Source organism: Aspergillus undulatus, assembly GCF_047715775.1.
Source record: "Aspergillus undulatus strain CBS 261.88 unplaced genomic scaffold BDV17scaffold_21, whole genome shotgun sequence".
NCBI lineage: Eukaryota > Fungi > Ascomycota > Eurotiomycetes > Eurotiales > Aspergillaceae > Aspergillus > Aspergillus undulatus.
Genome location: NW_027396625.1, coordinates 1 through 17,103, shown reverse-complemented (window position 1 = coordinate 17,103; position 17,103 = coordinate 1). Strand labels below are relative to the sequence as shown.

The following is a 17,103-nucleotide window of genomic DNA, read 5'->3' as shown; positions in this document are numbered from 1 at the left end:
GCAGCCAATGAGAAGGCCATCAATTATCTTTCCCAATGCCCGCCCCTGCTTGTTTGGATCCTTGGCCTGCCTTCAGCTATAAGATGATTCGGTCTTTGAACTCTTTCTCATGCCGCGGAGGTTTCCTGTCTGTTTCACGGAGCTTATCGGATCAATCAAGCTCTTGCATGGGTCGAACGCGTCGTCGATGCATCACATATCGCCGCCTGGACCGCGTTCGCGCCTCGCACATGGATGCCACGAACGCACAAGCCAATTGTCTGATATCTAGCCAAGAAGTCGACCAAAAAGATCCCTGTCTCGGCGCGGATCGCTGACGAGCTTGCAATATAACCCTGCGCTTCCCGGTGCGAAGGATAGCTTGGCCGGCCTTGCTTGGCGATTCGACATCTCCTAGGAGTTGACTGAAGATGAACTCTGACGGCACTGGAGGAAGTGGGATCTTGGAGCGACAGACAGCAGTATATCGATGATTTAAAGCGCGTAATCTCCACTGATCGTTCAGCATAACGACCACAACTCCTAACCAACGCAATGAAGACGACAGAAGTGCTCCGGCTGGCGGTCGCCTCGCCTCAATTGAATCCTCAGACGCAAAAGGCGCGATCTATTCCAGTCCTCAACCCTTTTAATCTTCATGGAAGGGTATTCTTCTTCTCATGGCTCGGATTCTTGGTTGCGTTCCTGTCATGGTATGCATTTCCACCTCTGGTAAGCCGGCCTCTATACAATCTATTGACCCCGAAAGCTCACCGACTCTTCTAGCTGAGCGTCACAATCAAGCAGGACTTGAAGATGTCACAGGACGATGTTGCAAACTCCAATATCGTCGCCCTTCTGGGAACGTGAGTATACAAAAACTCATGTCCGTGCGTAGCTAATAGCCTGCTAGCTTCGTGATGCGCTTCATCGCCGGGCCACTGTGCGATCGGTTCGGTCCTCGATTGGTCTTTGTCGGACTGCTGCTCTGCGGTGCCATTCCCACAGCAATGGCAGGGCTCGTCACGTCTCCTCAAGGCCTGGTTGCCTTGCGATTCTTTGTTGGTATCCTCGGCGCAACCTTTGTTCCTTGCCAAGTGTGGTGCACTGGATTCTTTGACAAGAATGTCGTCGGGACGGCCAACTCCCTGGCTGGAGGCTTCGGAAACGCAGGGGGTGGTATTACCTAGTAAGGCCCATGTCAATGAACGACATGACCAGAGACTAAAACGCCTGTAGCTTCGTCATGCCGGCAATCTACGATTCCTTCGTGCACGACCGCGGCCTCACTCCCCACAAAGCCTGGCGAGTGTCCTACATCGTCCCCTTCATCATTATCGTCTCCATTGCCCTAGCCATGCTCTTCACCTGCCCCGACACTCCAACGGGTAAGTGGGCCGACCGCCACGTCGTCGGCCAAAGCAACATCGTAGACCTAAATGGCTCCCCCGCTTCAAGCTCCAGCGCCAACAGCGTCAACCTTTCAAACGACGAGAAGAAGGGCATCAGAACCCCCGACATCATTGACCCAGAAGCCCAAAATGTCCGCTCCGGCGAACTAGAAAGCACAGACGCCGTCATCGAAGCCCCCACAGCAAAGCGCTACCTCGCAATTGCAATCGACCCGTCCGCGCTAGCTGTCGCCCTGCCCTACGCCTGCTCCTTCGGCGCCGAGCTAGCCATCAACTCCATCTTAGGCGCCTACTACCTCGCCAATTTCCCTTCCCTCGGGCAGACCCAATCCGGCCAGTGGGCGTCCATGTTCGGTCTCATGAATGTCGTCTTTCGACCAATGGGTGGGTTCCTCGCGGACGTCATCTACGCGCGGACCAACTCCGTCTGGGCCAAGAAGATGTGGCTTGTGTTACTGGGTCTAGGCATGTCCGGTGCTGCCATCCTCATCGGGTTTTTGGATCCGCATCGCGAGGGCGTCATGTTTGGGCTTGTTGTGCTCATGGCTTTTTTTATTGCTGCGAGTAATGGCGCGAATTTTGCTATTGTTCCGCATGTTTATCCTTCTGCTAATGGTACACCTTTCCCTCCTCACACTCTCATCTTAAAGGCTCTTTACTGACGTATACAGGAATCGTCTCCGGCATCGTCGGTGGCATGGGCAACTTTGGCGGCATCATCTTCGCCATCGTCTTCCGGTATAACGGGACACAGTACCATCGTGCGCTGTGGATCATCGGGTTCATTATCCTCGGCATTACCCTTGCATTTAGCTGGGTCCGGCCGGTGCCTAAGCAGAAGCACTAATCAGTAGCCACCATATAGCTGAAGCTCGCCATCAATGATTCAGTCAGATTCTTCTCTTCCTCATCCTAGCCTTTTATAACAATTAGACTGGTCCAATGCAATCCAAAAGTATATATCAGTCAATCATCAATCATTCGTTCTTCTCATTTTCATCCTCTCCGTCCTTCCCAAACCAAATCTTCCCCGCATCCTCTCTCATAGCACCCTCAAACTCAACCCCCACCTCCCGAACTGCCCCCTCAGGTCCAATCCTAAATTCCACCCGAATCGCATCAGCCATCCCCCCCAACTCCATAACAAGAACCCAGTACGTCCCCGTAACGTGGATAAAATCGAAGACTAGGTCCATGTCTGACGTTAGTGGGATTGTGTCCCCGAAGGATCCGCAGAGGCGGGCACCTGTCCACTTCCATTTCGATGGGGGATTGGGGTTATTTTGAGAGGGCGAGGACAAGGGCGAGGGGCAGGATGAGGATATGTTAAGGGTTGGGTAGGCTGGGTGGCTGTAGAGTCCGCTGTACGAGGAGAGATTCAGTGGGAGTGGGAGGAGGGAGTCGCGCTCGGGGAGATGAGGGTAGAGCGCATCCAGAGTTTCGTTCGTGAGTTTCCCGGTCTGTAACCCGGAGTCGATTCTGTATTCAGGACGAGGCGGGTTAGCGTCATGTCTTCTTTATAACCAACGATTGAATATGGCTAGGTAGGGTTTGATGCTTGAGGTTGGGATACATACACCCCCGCCCAATCAAACCTCTCCCCCTCCTCAACCCGCAGTAGTCGATCAACCAACTCAAAGACCAGAATCGGAGCCGCAGCACCCGTGCCAACCATATTATTCCCTAAAATCGACACCCCGAATCCCCTATTCGGAAGCAGATACACCGCCGCCCCGAACCCATCTTGGGCCCCGTCATGCGAGATGATGGTCTCCCCGCGATAACTCTGCAGCATCCAGCCGAGGCCGTATAGGTGTGGCGAGGTGTAGGGGGTATAAGGCCACTGCGTGACGATCGAATGGGCGCCGAAGAGCGCGTTGTACCCGTTTACCGAAATGGGCCCCTCGCTTGGGTGGCCGGGGGATGGTAGCAGTGCCGCCATCCACTTTGCGTAGTCCGAGGCTGAGGTAAGGATGTTTCCGGCGCCTGTTAGGGACGGGTTATATGTGTTTCCTGTGCTGCGGATTTCTCCTTCCGGCTTCCCAGTGGTGTTATCGAACCAGTACCCCTCCGAAACGGTGAACCCGCTGTTTCGCGCAGCGTCAAGATCGAAGAATGTTCCATTCATACCTAACACACCCCAGAGGTTCTCTTTTAGAAACACTTCCAGGGCCTTTCCCGTAACAGTCTCAACAAGATACCCCGCAACAATATACATAAGGTTACAATACTGAAACCCAGACCTAATCGGCCTCGTCAGGGGCAGATACCGTAATTTATGGAGAACATCTCTCTTCGTAAGATTCTGCATGAGAACGAAATCATGCCTCGGGAGGCCCGTCCTGTGAGAAAGCATATCGGCGATCGTAACCTGCGCTGTATAGCTTGTATCTGAGAGTGTGAAGTCCGGGAGAAGTTCGTGCACGGGCGTGTTCCATTGGACGTGTGGGTATAGATCGTTGTCGTCAACGAGGAGAGTGATTGCGGCTGCGATGTGTGCTTTTGTTGTGCTGCCACCGAAGAAGAGCGTTGACGGGGCTGTGGGGGTGGAGGCTGTGAGGTTTGAGGTGCCGTAGCCCTGGGTTTTACTTGCTGTTTAGTTCTCAATGTTTTGGGAGGGGAAGTCTTGGGGCTACGCACCTTTGCAAATGTTGTGCCGTTCTGGACAATGGAGATTGCGAGGCCTGGGATGTGATAGTGCTCGAGCGCCCAGTCGACTTTGCGGTTGAAAAATTCATCGAGGGGGTTGTTGTCGATATTATCTGTATCTGTTGAATCATGCTGGTGTCCGTATCTTAGAGGGACCTGATCTTGCTCTTGGGATAGACATAAACCGAGCGGGATTAATGCTACTACGGCTATGATTCTTAGAAGCCACATCCTAATGATTTCCTCGGACGGCAACTGCGATTTGGGCTACAGGATTCTAGATGGAGGGGTATCTGAGTCTTAAGTACGATCGCGCTCCTCTAGTGCTTATGGTTCATCTAATTAAGATGGTGCCTAACGGGCAATCGCGGGGATCGGGTCTGAGTTGCAGCATGAGGTACATTAGATATTTTTCTTATAACATTTCCAAGAGAGCGATAGGGAAGAACACTATTTGGCGATAATGTTGAAATGTATTCATTTCGTCGTTGGGGTTTGGCAAATGGAATGCAAATTAGGGCTAGCTGCGAGACCGGACCCCGATACGCAATACGAAGTATACGCGGGCGACCTGGTGATCATTGTCTCAACGAGCTTCCAGCCCGACAGTCTAGAAACGATTATCGAACATGAAATCATCTCTCATTGTCGGTCCAGCATTCCGCGAAACAAACCCCCATCCTGGAATACGCAATCAACCTGATATCACAGCTCTGTCATCTCGACCATCGATGAACCGCGCATGACATCACCCCGTCCCCAGGGTTGCCTCTCGCCGCTATATAACGTGCAGCCATCGACCATTCTCTCATCATCCACAGAAAGCTATTGACTCTACAAAACAAATCATATTTAACCAAAACTACAATTCCCACGGAAGCCTCTTGATCTTTATATCTACATTCACATTTATTTTTACATCCACAACCACAACCAAGCAACCAAAATGTCCTCCCCTCACCACGGCGGCTCCCTCTCCGACATGGCACCATCAGGAACAACCGTTCCCAACGACGCCGGCAAAATGAACACAATCCCCTCTGTCCCACGCCCCGACCAGCGCTCCGAAGACCCCTCCTTCGACTACAGAGGCCAAGGCGCACCCTCCACAGCCTTCGCCGCCGACAACGCGTCTGATATGCCGCGGAGCACGCGCGACATGGGGTTCACTGGTGAAGTCATGACGGGCACGGGGAACACGTTCCCTGCGCAAGGCGAGAACGCGGGGAATGAGATTGGGGCGAATTGGCCCGGGGCTAAGGGGCAGACGAGGAGCTACAAGGGGGCGAGTAGGAATCGAGGACTCTTTGATACGGGGGCTGGGGCTGGGCCTAGTGAGGGGGAGAATGCGGATTTTTATTAGGTGATTTATTGATGGGGGGGATTTTGTACAATATACTTTGATAGGAATTGTTTTTTTGAATGTTTAGATATTTTGATATCTACCTCAAAATCACTTACTGTCCTAATATCGCTTACACAGCGGCTAATTCCAAGAGGCAAGGTGCAGATCCAGGCGACCGTGTAGGAGCCGTACGTAAACGTCATTCTGGTTATTGAGTGCCGCCATAGTATAGGTAGCGTTGGTTTCACTTGCTCTTTGGCAAAGACCCATAATTCGAAGGCTCTTATGAAGGTGCAGAAGGGTTGAGTGACAGCTGCTGTCTTTGAAAGCATTCCTGTTGGCTTTGGCGGAGAAAAGCCAAGACTGAGCATTCCAAGCAAAAGATATGTCATTGAGGGGCGTGTATCGCAGCGGTCGCTTCGGTAAGCCTGTGCTGTGAGGGATCATCTCCAACTGGAAGACGGCATGGAATCAAACTATCTTTTTCAACACCGTCTGATCTCCACGATGAACACCATATATACAAAAGTGCTATATATACAAAATCATCTGCTTGATCGCAATCACGAAGAGCTGTCCTGGACCTGCCAATGGTCCTCCAGGAAGAACCTAATCGCAAACCGGGGAAGCTCAGCAGCAGCCTTTAGTACCTCCTCTCTCAAAAGAATATCCTCTCCCCGCTCCATATAAAGCTGCCTCAACACGTCCCACCCACAACTGTCGTTCTGTACAGCGGCTTTTAGTACGTTTGCGGTAATAGGGAGGTCTTCGCCTCGTTCGTCCAGAAGCATAGCTATGAGGGCATCAGACCAGCTCGCTAGGACTAAGCCATATGGTTTTAGTCAATTAGCATGCCAGGAAGTTTCTTTCAATCATCTGCATATATCATCTCTTGATTTCCAGCCAGCATGTTCCCGAGTTAGAGGAATCTCCTTCGCTGTAGCACCATTGAACTACTGCTCTCTGATGGCCAGGTGCATGGCAAGTGCTATAAAAAACATTTCTCGCATCGTTTCCAGTCGGATGTATAAAATGTCGGATCTCACTAAGAGATCTGGAGGTGCAAGGTGCCTCCATTTGCTGCACCCCGCCATAGAACCTCAGCAACATTACTAGTAGTTTCTATGGCGATGGCTTCGTGTTTAGTAATGGGTGACTCAGGGCTGAAATACTCCTAGTTCTTCTTTTAATCAAGCAACCTTATGATTCATTCAATGTAGTAGTAATCGACATAAAAGCGACTGTTTATCAATGTACAGGATCTCGGATGTCATAGAACGATCTTTAAATTGGCTACTTGGACCATGGAGATGGCATCGAAGGTGTGGAACAGGAATATATATATTTTTGGATGTGGAATCATCTTATGGCCACACCCTTGTACAGTAGAATGTTGAGACCCAAAGCATAGGTCATGTGCCATGAACACGCTTCTTGAATCCTATTATTATGGGTTCAATATATTGTCTCTCGCGGTAGCGCGAGCTGGGGTTGATGTTGGGGTCCTCCTTTTCTGCCTCCCGTCAGACCAAATTGGAGACTAAATATAATCAATCGACAAAATATTCTGGAAGAGCCCTGGGAACGAAGTCTACCGAGTATTATTTAAAGCTCCGTGGTTGGTTCCTCCGTCTAAAGAGAGCAAATGCCGTGAGAAACGGTCTTGAAGTCCGCCCACCCCTACCATAAGATAGAAATAACAAAACATATAAAGGACGTATGTAGTTTCACTTTCGATGAATACTAGATCGACATACTTGATTGGGCTTTAAATGGTCTCCTATATGTAATGGTTTCCACATCAGAAGCCAGGGTATCCAACGCCAGAGTTACAGAAGATACAGCACCTCGCACGGCAGTCTTCACTGGAGCAGCTGATGGAATGGGAGAAGCGACCCTCACTCGATTGATTTTAACATGTCTTCCACTAAAGTTGTATGTTATCGGCTGCAATGGATATCATCTGGCCGAAGGGCAACTCTCGCTTCTCGCGGAGACGAAGAGTCTATGTGACGATACTAAAGCACGCGAGACGAGCATTGACTGTTGAACATAAGCGCAGGATTTATTTCATCTGGAGATCGAGTCGGTACGTACCCACCAGTGGGCTTATGGTGGACGTCTGCAGCGACTAACCAAGAATAGAAACATCCGAGGGAATCCAATTCTACAGGCCTTGACTTATTATGGTCGAACTATGATGATAATACAGCTTCTACCGCTTCTCAACGCATCATCGAGTGCTCCGCGCATCGTCAGCGTTCTCAACGCAGGCCACGAAAGAGTCTCCATCGACTTAGATGACCTTGATCTCAAGAAACCTGGTCAATTCAGCTTCAGATCACTCGTGAAGTTCAAATCAACGTCCACTACTTTGACGATGTCGAGACTGACCACAGAGGATCCACGCGCTGTTTTATATATCACTACCCCAGCGGTGTGAGCAACGACGTCTTCAAGAAGGCCTGGGGCGATAGATGATATTGGCCGCTTCTCGGTCCCATATTTTCTACCTTTGGCACATCACCGCAGGACGCCACAGAGAAGATCTTGTATGGTCCTCAAAAGTACTCTCTGATACTTTGCGTCAAAGGCTGGGATTGCCAATAATATAGCGGCTACTGGCTTTGTAGATGCCGGCCTTGATGACGCCAAAACCTGTTAGCGAACGCAATCAGAAGACTCCTTCCCAGGACAATATCTTGTTCGAGATGGGTGGTAGCAGGCCGCCCAACAAACATCGCGAATTCCAGCAGAATTTCGTCTGTAAAGGCAGTACCCGAGTTTTGGTCTGTCTTCCAACCGTGTACCTGGGGCCCTGCTTCTCCATTGAGAATTTAAACGTGCTGCACTCGCACGGCAGGGAAGGGAGAATTCCGAGAGGAAACTGCATAAACCCTTCTGCCAGGTACCCAAACATCAATAATCAGATTGTTTGCCCGGCTGAGATTGATCGTAATGCATGTCTTGACTGTCGTTCCGGGAGTTTCCAACCAACCTCTCCCATCGATCGCCAGTCTCGGCGCGGAGTCTGATGCACCAACTTCAAGAACGACTGTTAAATCATCTGTCGACTCAGGCGCCCAGCACGCATCTGGTTCCTTTGCCCAGTTGCCCAGAACAGACAGGAGTAATGCACGCGGAATGAATTCGTCAAATACACCCATCTCGAAAAGCTGCTTGTCAACTATAGCTTTGAACAGGCCCGTGATAGTCTCATGAGCGAACCCGGGCATTTTGATCGTCAGGAGCCCGGTCAGAAAGCTGTATGAGAGTTTGGCGGACTTCAATGGTCTATTGCTGTCGGACGCAAGGAAATTGAAATCCTCTGCATTGACGCCCGAAAACTCCAGAACCTCTTTGCCCGTATGTAGATTGTCTTGGATGGTGGCAGCGAAGCTTACATACCCGTCGTACTTCAGAAGATTAGTACGGACCGGGGGTGGGGATAACAGATCCAGGCATTGTGGTATCGTTGGAGCAAAAGTCCGAAGAGAATTCTGAGAAGTTCGAGGTCAAGATACGTGTTGTGGAAGGTGACGTGAAGGATCCATTGCTGGGAAGGTGCAGCTTCCCACCTGTAAGTGCTTCGATTTATGATGGGTTTGAACACAACGGGATATTCCCCCGCTCAGTGTCAAAAACCTGCGGGGTTCCCTCTCGGGAATTGGCGAACGAGGAGTTGTCTAACTCGGAGATTGTCTCCGGTTTCTTTCTATAGGCTTTTAGTGGCTTAGATGTTGTGTGGGAAGCGATGGATGCTTGTCTCACTGGGTGGCAAGGAGGCCGCCTAAGATATCTAGCTTATTAATAAATGACTAATTAATATCAAGCCCCTAGGGGCAGGCGGTACCGGAGGGCAGTATGCTCCGGCAGCTATATATTGTCATGTGACTTAGTGCTCATGTTTTCTCACCCACTTTCTCACCCAAGTAAAAAATATCACCCAAATCACTTGCACTCACCCTGTGAGCTAGTGGCATTTATGGGTAAAGCAGCAACTAGCCCAGGGCTCATCTACTGTTCGACCGCGTTCAACCAGTGGCTTAAGTACGGCTGCGCGGACGGGAAGCCCTGTTCTCCACACCCTGTGGTCGTATGTGTCAAAATAGGCTTGGTATGGGCGAGATCTCGCCAGCAGGGTAGGACGCCTGCCTGGTAAGCTCCTTTTATGATCGGGCCATGCTACGTAGTGAAGACAATATATATAATTACATCCATTACGCTGAACACACGCAATACTAGTATGAGCAGTACTTTGCACTGAATGTTGCGATATGGAATTAACGAGAAAGCTGAAGGTAATTATGGCCATCTTCAAATTCATATTCAGAAACCATTTCAAAATAATTCCGTAGCGGCCGTGACAATTTGGTACAAGGAAAATAACACAGAAAACGTCGGGCTCATGCCTGAATGTCGTGGGAGCATCATGGTTGGTTCGCTGTTAGCCGGCCGATCTTCCACCATGAAGCGCATTCTGTCCAATACCGATCATACCTAGGTACGTTTGGTAATGTGGAAATGGAAAACATTGTCGTTATCAAGTCTCCCTCCCTCAAGGTAGCGTCCTCCATTGTAGCTAGACGATAATTAGCAGACGTCTCAAATCCTTCCATCCAGCCGATGACTTAGGTATTAGATTGAGCAACATACCTCCAATACAGGACGCCCGCGATGAGATCTTTACAGCCCCTCGCAAAGATCCCACTAACGGGCTGAGGATATTCGTTACTTTCGAGAGCGCGAGCAGAGTTCGTTGCTCCGTCGTAATTCTCCTCGGCGATATTATACGCTTCTTGCAGTGCTTCGTTGACCGAGATGTTCTGATTCAGGATCAGGATTGGAACGAGATTCTCGATTTGGCCGTCCTCCTGGAGATGATCTCTCGTTAGGCTATCCACTGTGTTTGTAAGCTTGATGGGGTGAGTAGGTAGAACGTACGAGTTCTTTGTGTAGGGAGATCATGTCATTCGCTCTGCAGGAGAAGTAATTAGGGTATTTATCCAGGGCCTCAGTCTCTTACCAGACGGATAAAAATCCACAGGAGTCAAACTTACATGTGAACAACGTATGAAGTCTGCTTCTGCAGCTCTTGCATCAGGCGTCCACTCACATCTCGCTCGTTGACATCAAGTCCAGCGACAAATCTACACCACGTGTTAGATAAACATACCCTTCTTGCCCCGTACCTCTCAATCCAGTTTGTTCGGAACTACAGGAGACTCACGGTATAGTTGCAATACCAGGATGAACCCCCGCATCACGGTCCCGCCGCTCCCAGTACTGCTGGAGCGTCGGCCGCTTGCCGCCATCAAAGAGCGCATTGACAGCGCCAACAGAGCTCATATAGTCAACCATTGAATTGCAGAGCAATTCGCGGGTCTCTATGCATTGTTTTAGAGTCGAGGCTAACCTCCAGCTTTACTTACGAGAGGGTGATGGTGATGATAGACATACCTTTCGAACAGACAGCCCGAATATGCTCACCGATCTCATCCCACGACACCAGCGCCTTCTGCAATTGTAGCGGGTAAGACGAGATATCCGGACGCGGGCTAGTAGACGGGAGGATTTGGTGCTGGATGTACTCGATGCTGATGCGGCGGTTGTCGCCCATACCATGGATGTTTTCGTTCTTCAGGGTGTCAAAGTCGAATATATCGTCCCAGATGTAGTACTGTTGGGGTTAGGTAACGAGGATCAGTTGGCTGCATTGTTGGCCATCGTAAGGGTTGAAAATTGGCAAGAGGAGGAGCGCACTCACCCATGCAAAGAACTTTGCTACAGTGCAGAGCTTGTCGTATGGTGCGTCATTGCAGATTACAGCTGCGAAGAGTCCAAACTCGTCATTCTGTAGTCGGCGGCATGACTCGTCATTGTCGACGTAACTGACGAGGACGTGTGTTAATAACCGTGGCGCAAAGACAAACAAAGTATATGGTGTAGACCTGGAGAGAAAGCGCACCGACGAATCCACGGGTTGAGTACTTCGTCTCTTGCCCTTTCGTAGTCTCGGTGGAGCTTAATCTCATCAGAGGAGCCGAGGAGGTTAAGTAGATTGGGGACTTTGGCATCCTGTCCCTCGAGCGAGGACCAGATGGTGTCTTGGGCTGATTGATCAGTAGTCATGGTGGCAAGGAGAATTGGGTTTTGAGAAAGATAGAGAATTACTTCACCTGTAAGATGCTCGCTTATATATGCGATCCTCAGCTCCCCTCATTCCTTTCCCTCAATGGTCAATGGCGCTCGCCGACAGCTGACGCTGGACATTGCCTCAGCCAGCCATCTCTCCAGGGTTGTATCACCACCTCCCCCCGGCATTTCGGCCAGGCAAAAGCAATTCTGGCTCAGCTGATTATACGTGAAGAAGAGGCCCTGTCTGTTCTACCAACCATTGGCCCCATGAATGCCTGTAGATAGACCTGGGGAATAAGAAAAGCTGCCAGCACTTTCACCTATTCAAGTTGCTCCAATCTGAAAGGCGAATACCTCGGATTGATCCTTTATAAATAGGACTGAGAGGCCAGCCATCAGCAAAGTAGAAGGTACCACGCGCGCCAAGGAGACCCCGCGATCTTGCCTGCAGAGGTGACAAAGTTCCCCTCATCAGCATGCATGACATCGGACTTCTCGTTTGCGAACCGTCTCTCCGTAAGCTGATAGGTGGGGAAACTGTCTGTCAGCTACGCCTGGTCTGCCAGGCGATCTCCCTGTGCACTTTTCGCAGCTTTCAAGACAGGTATTCCTTTGATAGCCTCAAGGCTAGATCTTACGGCAAACCTACATTTTTCTTTCCGATTGATCTGTGCAGCATGAGCTCTTTCTCAGTGCCGAACTCTATCTCCGCAGGGAAGCCCTGCCTTCCATAGCAAATGATCACGGTCAGCACTGGCCAAACATACGGGAGAGTGTTCACGGGTGGTACATCAGACAACTCCTTCAATTGACCATTCGGTAGAACTGAGGCTGGATACCTTAGTTGTCTGTGGACTATAGGAGTAGTTCCGGCGTTAGTACCTTAACTTTCCGTTGTTACTAGAGAGAGTTCCTTCTCTCCCAAGCATTAACCCTGCTGTATCTCTCTGCGATGATATGTCCTCTGCAATGGTATGTCAATCGCTCAACATACACCTTACAGCCATATTAACAGCGCATCAAGCAACCCATTGTGTTACAGACATGTTTTGGTTGGTTCAAAAGATATCACAATGAGGGAGCATATCCGGGGAAGGCTGGTTACCCGAATGGGAAACTTCAGATGCTAGCCCTGGTATTCATGGATGGGACGCTCTCGCGGTTCTCACGCAATGCCAACGGGCTGAGGAAAAGGATCAACGGGCGGCTGCTGCACGACCACAATCGAGAGACTTGCTGGTAAACTTTAGGAGCTCAGGAACTTGAGCCACTATCCCGTCGCTGTCAAGGTTTAACTCATATGTCGCCTAGTATTGAATGTTGTTTGGCTTACTACGCCTCGCATTGCATATCCCGATATATCTGGCCATTCATCCTTCCACTTCCTTTACAACAAGCAACCCCCTCCGGCAGGTCTTCTCTCTTCCTCAATTCATTCGTGTTTATTACTCGAATTAAGTCCTTTCGGCGGCGCCTGCGAGAGAGCTCCATCTCTGATTGGCGCCGAGTCTGCTGAAAGTGCCAGTAGCCCACCCTGAAGAACACATGTTTCAGGATTCTGTCGAACCAACTCGACATTGGTGGGGCTAATTGTGATGAGTGACAGGTCTCGCTTACCTACAATATTTGATAAATAAGTTTTCTTTCTGACCTTCTGTTTTTCACTATCATCGGCCTCACTGTAGATATGGAGAGCTGGTATGCCTACTCTACCTAGGTACTATGTAACATGATCACATGATATGAACAGGTCCTTGTGTCTAACGACGGCCAGCACTACTATTACTACCGGCATAGAACATGAAACGGAACCGGAGAATGCAGGTGCAAGTGATACCTTGCCGGTGCAGGAGCGGAAGGGGGGAACAGGAGGTCCAGATACTGCTATTTCCACACTATTGGGTGAACAGAGAGAAGGCTGAGTTGAAGCATGTGACAGCCCGATATTACGTGGGCAGTAGTTCGACTGTGATGGAGGAATTCGCTGAGAGGCTTGAAGAGGTTGGCACGATGGGGTGGAAAGAGGAGTTCTATGAGTTTGAGGTGGTGCCGCGACTTTGAGCTATAACCTATATAGGGCTTGTTTTTACTTCTAATTATGTTCAGAATAATACCTTGAGTACAGCTAAGTAGATAGTAAGCCCTGTTCTCCAACCCTGTGGTCGTCCGCACTTGTCCTCGCAATGAGATAAACCAGAAAGAATCACTCTACCACGGCAACTCCTGCCCAGTATACATCAGAAACCTCCCGCCCGCACTCTCCCTCGTCGCGCCATCCACAACATTTAGAATCCCATCAACGCTATTATCCACAGTCTCCGGCGGCCCCGCCGCAAAGTTCCAATCCCTCGCCGCCAAATCCCCCATGCGCGTCTGCACCCAACCGGGATGCAGCGCGACGGCAACAAGTCCCTCCCTCTCATGCTGGAGATGCAGCGCCTTGGTAAGCCAGTTTATGGCCGCCTTGCTGGGCCCGTAGGCGCCGCCGGGCATGGGCTCCATTGCCGTGATCATACCAACGGAGGAGGTGACGTTTATGAGCTTTGGCTGGGTGGATTTCTGCAGGAGTGGCCAGAGGGCTTGGAATGTGAGTAGCGGCGCGATGGTGTTTGTTTCGAAGCAGGCGCGGAGGTCGGGGGCTGTTGTTGTTAGGGCGGGCGTCATGGGGGTTGAGAAGGCGGCGTTGGCGATGAGGATGTCGATGTGCGTGAGGTTGGGGATGGAAGAAAATGCGGTGGTGATGGTTTCTGGGGGAACTGCAGTAGAGAAATCGAGCCAGACAATGTGCAGGGTGCTGTCTTTGCCTGGGGTAATGTCTGCAGTGTCTGCTTGCAGGCTGGACGCAGCGTCGTCGTTGCGGACGGTGCCGATGACAGTAGTGGAGGGGCGTTGAAGGAGGGCCTTGACGAGGCCGAGGCCGATGCCCCTGTTCGCACCGGTGATGGCCCAGACGGTATTAGCCATGGCTTGTGATCTTATAATAGATAAAGTGATTCAATCTGGGGAAAATACAAAAGAGAGAAAAAGACTGTGAGGGAAGAGCTTTTATACTCCAGGTCCTCAGACTGCCAAGCCCCACGCGTCTTTGTTTTCCAGTCTACACTCTTGCTCTTATTCGCCCGCAGGACTCGCTTAGCCCTATCTCAGCTTAGATCGCGACACCTGACTCGAGATCAAGGTGGCCTGGAAAGCGCGAGGCTAGCGCACAGCTACAGTGGTGATACGAGGTGTAAGCGGTAGTGCGGGGTGTCACAGAAGGGCTGAATATGCAATCTAGACTATGAGTCACCCAGCAGAAATTATATATGAGCTTATTCCAGTCCCCTAAAGTCACCGCATCTTCTTCAGCCGTTCTATACGCTTATCGATACATATTCCAAAATGTCCCAGCCTGAATATCACCTGATTGGAACCTACACACGGTACTCCAGTAAGCCAGCCAGGCCTCTCCTCCCACCCTCCCATTCCATTAATCAAACAAGCTAACATTCTCTACGAGGCTGGACCGCCCGCGTCGAAGCAGTCCTCGAGTACTTCGAGATTCCATATACAACCGAGAAAATCCCCCTTGACCAGGTGCCTACCTACTTGACTACCTGCCCCGTCTGTCAGGCAACCAACAAACCCTAACTCCGTCTCCATCTCATCAAGGCCGCATCGCACTCCCCCAGTGCCCTAATTCCCGTCCTGTACTCGCAAAAGCACAGCATAACGCTAAACGACTCCCTCGCGATCGTCGAATTTCTTGCAGACCAGAACCCAGGATCGCCACTATGGCCGCGCGACCCGGCCCTGCGCGCTCTCGCCCGCAGCGCAACGGCAGAAATGCACTCTGGCTTCGCGACGCTGCGGAATACTTTCCATACGAACTTTATTGCGCGGTATGAGGGGCCGATTCCTGTGTCTGAGGCAGCGAGGAGGGAAATTAAGCGCGTTTTGACGATTTGGGATTCGGCGAGGAGGGAAACAAGGGTGAGGCTGGAGGAAAAAGGAGAATTGGACGAAGGGTTCTTGTTTGGGGGGTTTAGTATCGCGGATGCGTGGTTTTGGCCTGTTCTATGGGTAACTATATCCTTCTCCTTATTATTCCCCATCTTCATTCCCATCTTATCTCCGCGACTTCTTGAACGAAGCAAGTGGATGCTAATGGATCATGATCGGCAGCGCTTCCGCTCATACAGCCTCTCCCTCGACGATGCAACCCCGGAAGCCCTAACGTGGATGGAGAAGATGTGGAGCGACCCGAAGATCAGGAAGTTGGTGGAGGGCTATTACCGGCAGGCTGAGGATCCGCGGACGCGGATTGAAAAGTACGAGGGGCTTTTTGCTGAGTATGGCGTGCAATACTCGACGTTTCGTGATGATTGGGTGTTTACTGCGCCTGGGACTGGGACTGAGGCATAGTTACGGATTCACGGAGTGCGGGATCCTGTGGCTGGGATGGAATGGTGAGACGAGGCTGACTGGCTCGATGCTCTGTAATCTAACCAGGGACTGAATTAACTGCAACATTGTTGACCAAATGGGTCTTTTGCTGCGGCTGAGTCCGTGCGAACTGCCCGATCAGGCCACGTCAGGGCGGATCTTGATCTTGCGAGTTGCGAGCTGCAACTACTGTGACAACAAGAACAGGAACAGGAACAGGAACAAGAATGAACGGCTCGCTCGTATGGATCGACAGGGCCGTCAGGAACAGTGTAGCCGTCAGATTCGCGACGTCAAATGACGTCGTTGGTTCTCACACCACACCACACCACATTCTATGTAGACGTGGTACGTACCACCGCCCAGTCCGGTCTACTTGCGCACGGAGAACTATCTATAATAAGCGCTCTGGCAGCTATAGCGCAGCCCGTAGACCACGGCCTTCGAAGTCCAAATCCTAAATACCTTCATCCTTCGACAGGGCGATGACCGGGTGGCTTACGCCAGACCCATCCTATGGAGTATGCAAACACACTGCCGCGTCCTTCAAACGTCGCATTCTGCAGCGATAATTTCGGTCTCTGTCGATCGGGCAGCACTAGCTTATGAGAAGACAGTGCGAGGGCGTGTGGGCCCTGAGCTCGCCAGCCAAGATTGGGGGCCAGAGGGGGCGGCCCCGTTCCTGGGGCTGAGGCTTAGGCTTAGGCAGGCTTCGTCGCAGGGTTGTTTTCATCCCCTGGGCCTGGGGTTATAAGAAGGTTGAGTACCTCAGAAGTTAGCGTAGATCATCTATACAATTCTGTTCTCTCTACCTATCTATACATTTCTTTGTCTTATAGTAGACTTGTTTATTGCCACCATGAAGGGAACAATCAAGACCGCCGCGGCCCTCAGCGCCCTCGCCCTGGCCAACGCCCAGCAACTCGACAAGCCAGCCCTAACCTCCAACCTCGACTACCTCCTCGATGGCAACGCCGCCGCCCTCCCCACCGTCCCCAGCCAGGTTTCCCAGTGGGGCGCTGGTCACATCCCCAAGGACTGCAAGGACCTCGGCGAGGGCGAGGGCTACGCCGCAACGGACTTTGAGGTTTACGAGGTTACCTTCGACGACGTGAGTCTCCCAACTTACTACCTATCCACGAGCACAAAAAAAAA

General features: G+C 51.0%; 9 protein-coding genes across 9 annotated transcripts; 5 read left to right on the top strand and 4 right to left on the bottom strand.

Annotated features, from left to right (window-relative positions):
- Nucleotides 1-534: 534 nt before the first annotated feature.
- BDV17DRAFT_290814 (MFS transporter) lies at nt 535-2,238 on the top strand (the record flags this gene model as incomplete). The annotated part of the gene is made up of 5 exons (XM_073761991.1): nt 535-711; nt 766-845; nt 893-1,168; nt 1,219-2,006; nt 2,063-2,238. 5 exons carry the CDS (start codon nt 535-537, stop codon nt 2,236-2,238), a joined length of 1,497 nt encoding a protein of 498 aa, XP_073615993.1.
- A 130-nt stretch (nt 2,239-2,368) lies between these two features.
- BDV17DRAFT_290813 (beta-lactamase/transpeptidase-like protein) lies at nt 2,369-4,271 on the bottom strand (the record flags this gene model as incomplete). Its single annotated transcript, XM_073761990.1, has 3 exons — nt 2,369-2,870; nt 2,969-3,969; nt 4,032-4,271. The coding sequence occupies 3 exons, from the start codon at nt 4,269-4,271 to the stop codon at nt 2,369-2,371; spliced, it is 1,743 nt and encodes a 580-aa protein (XP_073615992.1).
- A 715-nt stretch (nt 4,272-4,986) lies between these two features.
- On the top strand, nt 4,987-5,403 carry BDV17DRAFT_290812 (uncharacterized protein; the record flags this gene model as incomplete). The annotated part of the gene is made up of 1 exon (XM_073761989.1): nt 4,987-5,403. One exon carries the CDS (start codon nt 4,987-4,989, stop codon nt 5,401-5,403), a length of 417 nt encoding a protein of 138 aa, XP_073615991.1.
- A 529-nt stretch (nt 5,404-5,932) lies between these two features.
- Nucleotides 5,933-6,393, bottom strand: BDV17DRAFT_261987 (uncharacterized protein). Its single transcript, XM_073757723.1, has one exon. It carries the CDS (start codon nt 6,174-6,176, stop codon nt 5,949-5,951), a length of 228 nt encoding a protein of 75 aa, XP_073615990.1. The 5' UTR covers nt 6,177-6,393; the 3' UTR covers nt 5,933-5,948.
- A 3,252-nt stretch (nt 6,394-9,645) lies between these two features.
- Nucleotides 9,646-11,862, bottom strand: BDV17DRAFT_261983 (terpene synthase family protein). The gene is made up of 8 exons (XM_073757722.1): nt 11,354-11,862; nt 11,153-11,276; nt 10,846-11,065; nt 10,616-10,772; nt 10,446-10,535; nt 10,330-10,363; nt 10,042-10,259; nt 9,646-9,967 (listed from the first exon to the last, which is right to left on the bottom strand). Exons 1-8 carry the CDS (start codon nt 11,515-11,517, stop codon nt 9,886-9,888), a joined length of 1,089 nt encoding a protein of 362 aa, XP_073615989.1. The 5' UTR covers nt 11,518-11,862; the 3' UTR covers nt 9,646-9,885.
- Nucleotides 11,863-13,645: 1,783 nt separating this feature from the next.
- BDV17DRAFT_261982 (SDR family oxidoreductase) lies at nt 13,646-14,490 on the bottom strand (the record flags this gene model as incomplete). The annotated part of the gene is made up of 1 exon (XM_073757721.1): nt 13,646-14,490. The coding sequence occupies one exon, from the start codon at nt 14,485-14,487 to the stop codon at nt 13,732-13,734; it is 756 nt and encodes a 251-aa protein (XP_073615988.1). The 3' UTR covers nt 13,646-13,731.
- A 392-nt stretch (nt 14,491-14,882) lies between these two features.
- On the top strand, nt 14,883-16,201 carry BDV17DRAFT_261980 (glutathione S-transferase). The gene is made up of 4 exons (XM_073757720.1): nt 14,883-14,953; nt 15,023-15,099; nt 15,175-15,585; nt 15,688-16,201. The coding sequence occupies exons 1-4, from the start codon at nt 14,905-14,907 to the stop codon at nt 15,925-15,927; spliced, it is 777 nt and encodes a 258-aa protein (XP_073615987.1). The 5' UTR covers nt 14,883-14,904; the 3' UTR covers nt 15,928-16,201.
- BDV17DRAFT_261977 (uncharacterized protein) lies at nt 16,110-16,750 on the top strand. Its single transcript, XM_073757719.1, has one exon. The coding sequence runs from the start codon at nt 16,176-16,178 to the stop codon at nt 16,407-16,409; it is 234 nt and encodes a 77-aa protein (XP_073615986.1). The 5' UTR covers nt 16,110-16,175; the 3' UTR covers nt 16,410-16,750.
- A 57-nt stretch (nt 16,751-16,807) lies between these two features.
- Nucleotides 16,808-17,059, top strand: BDV17DRAFT_290808 (uncharacterized protein; the record flags this gene model as incomplete). The annotated part of the gene is made up of 1 exon (XM_073761988.1): nt 16,808-17,059. A coding segment is annotated over one exon (252 nt), but the record flags the coding sequence as incomplete, so codon positions are not given.
- Between the last annotated feature and the right edge of the window lie 44 nt (nt 17,060-17,103).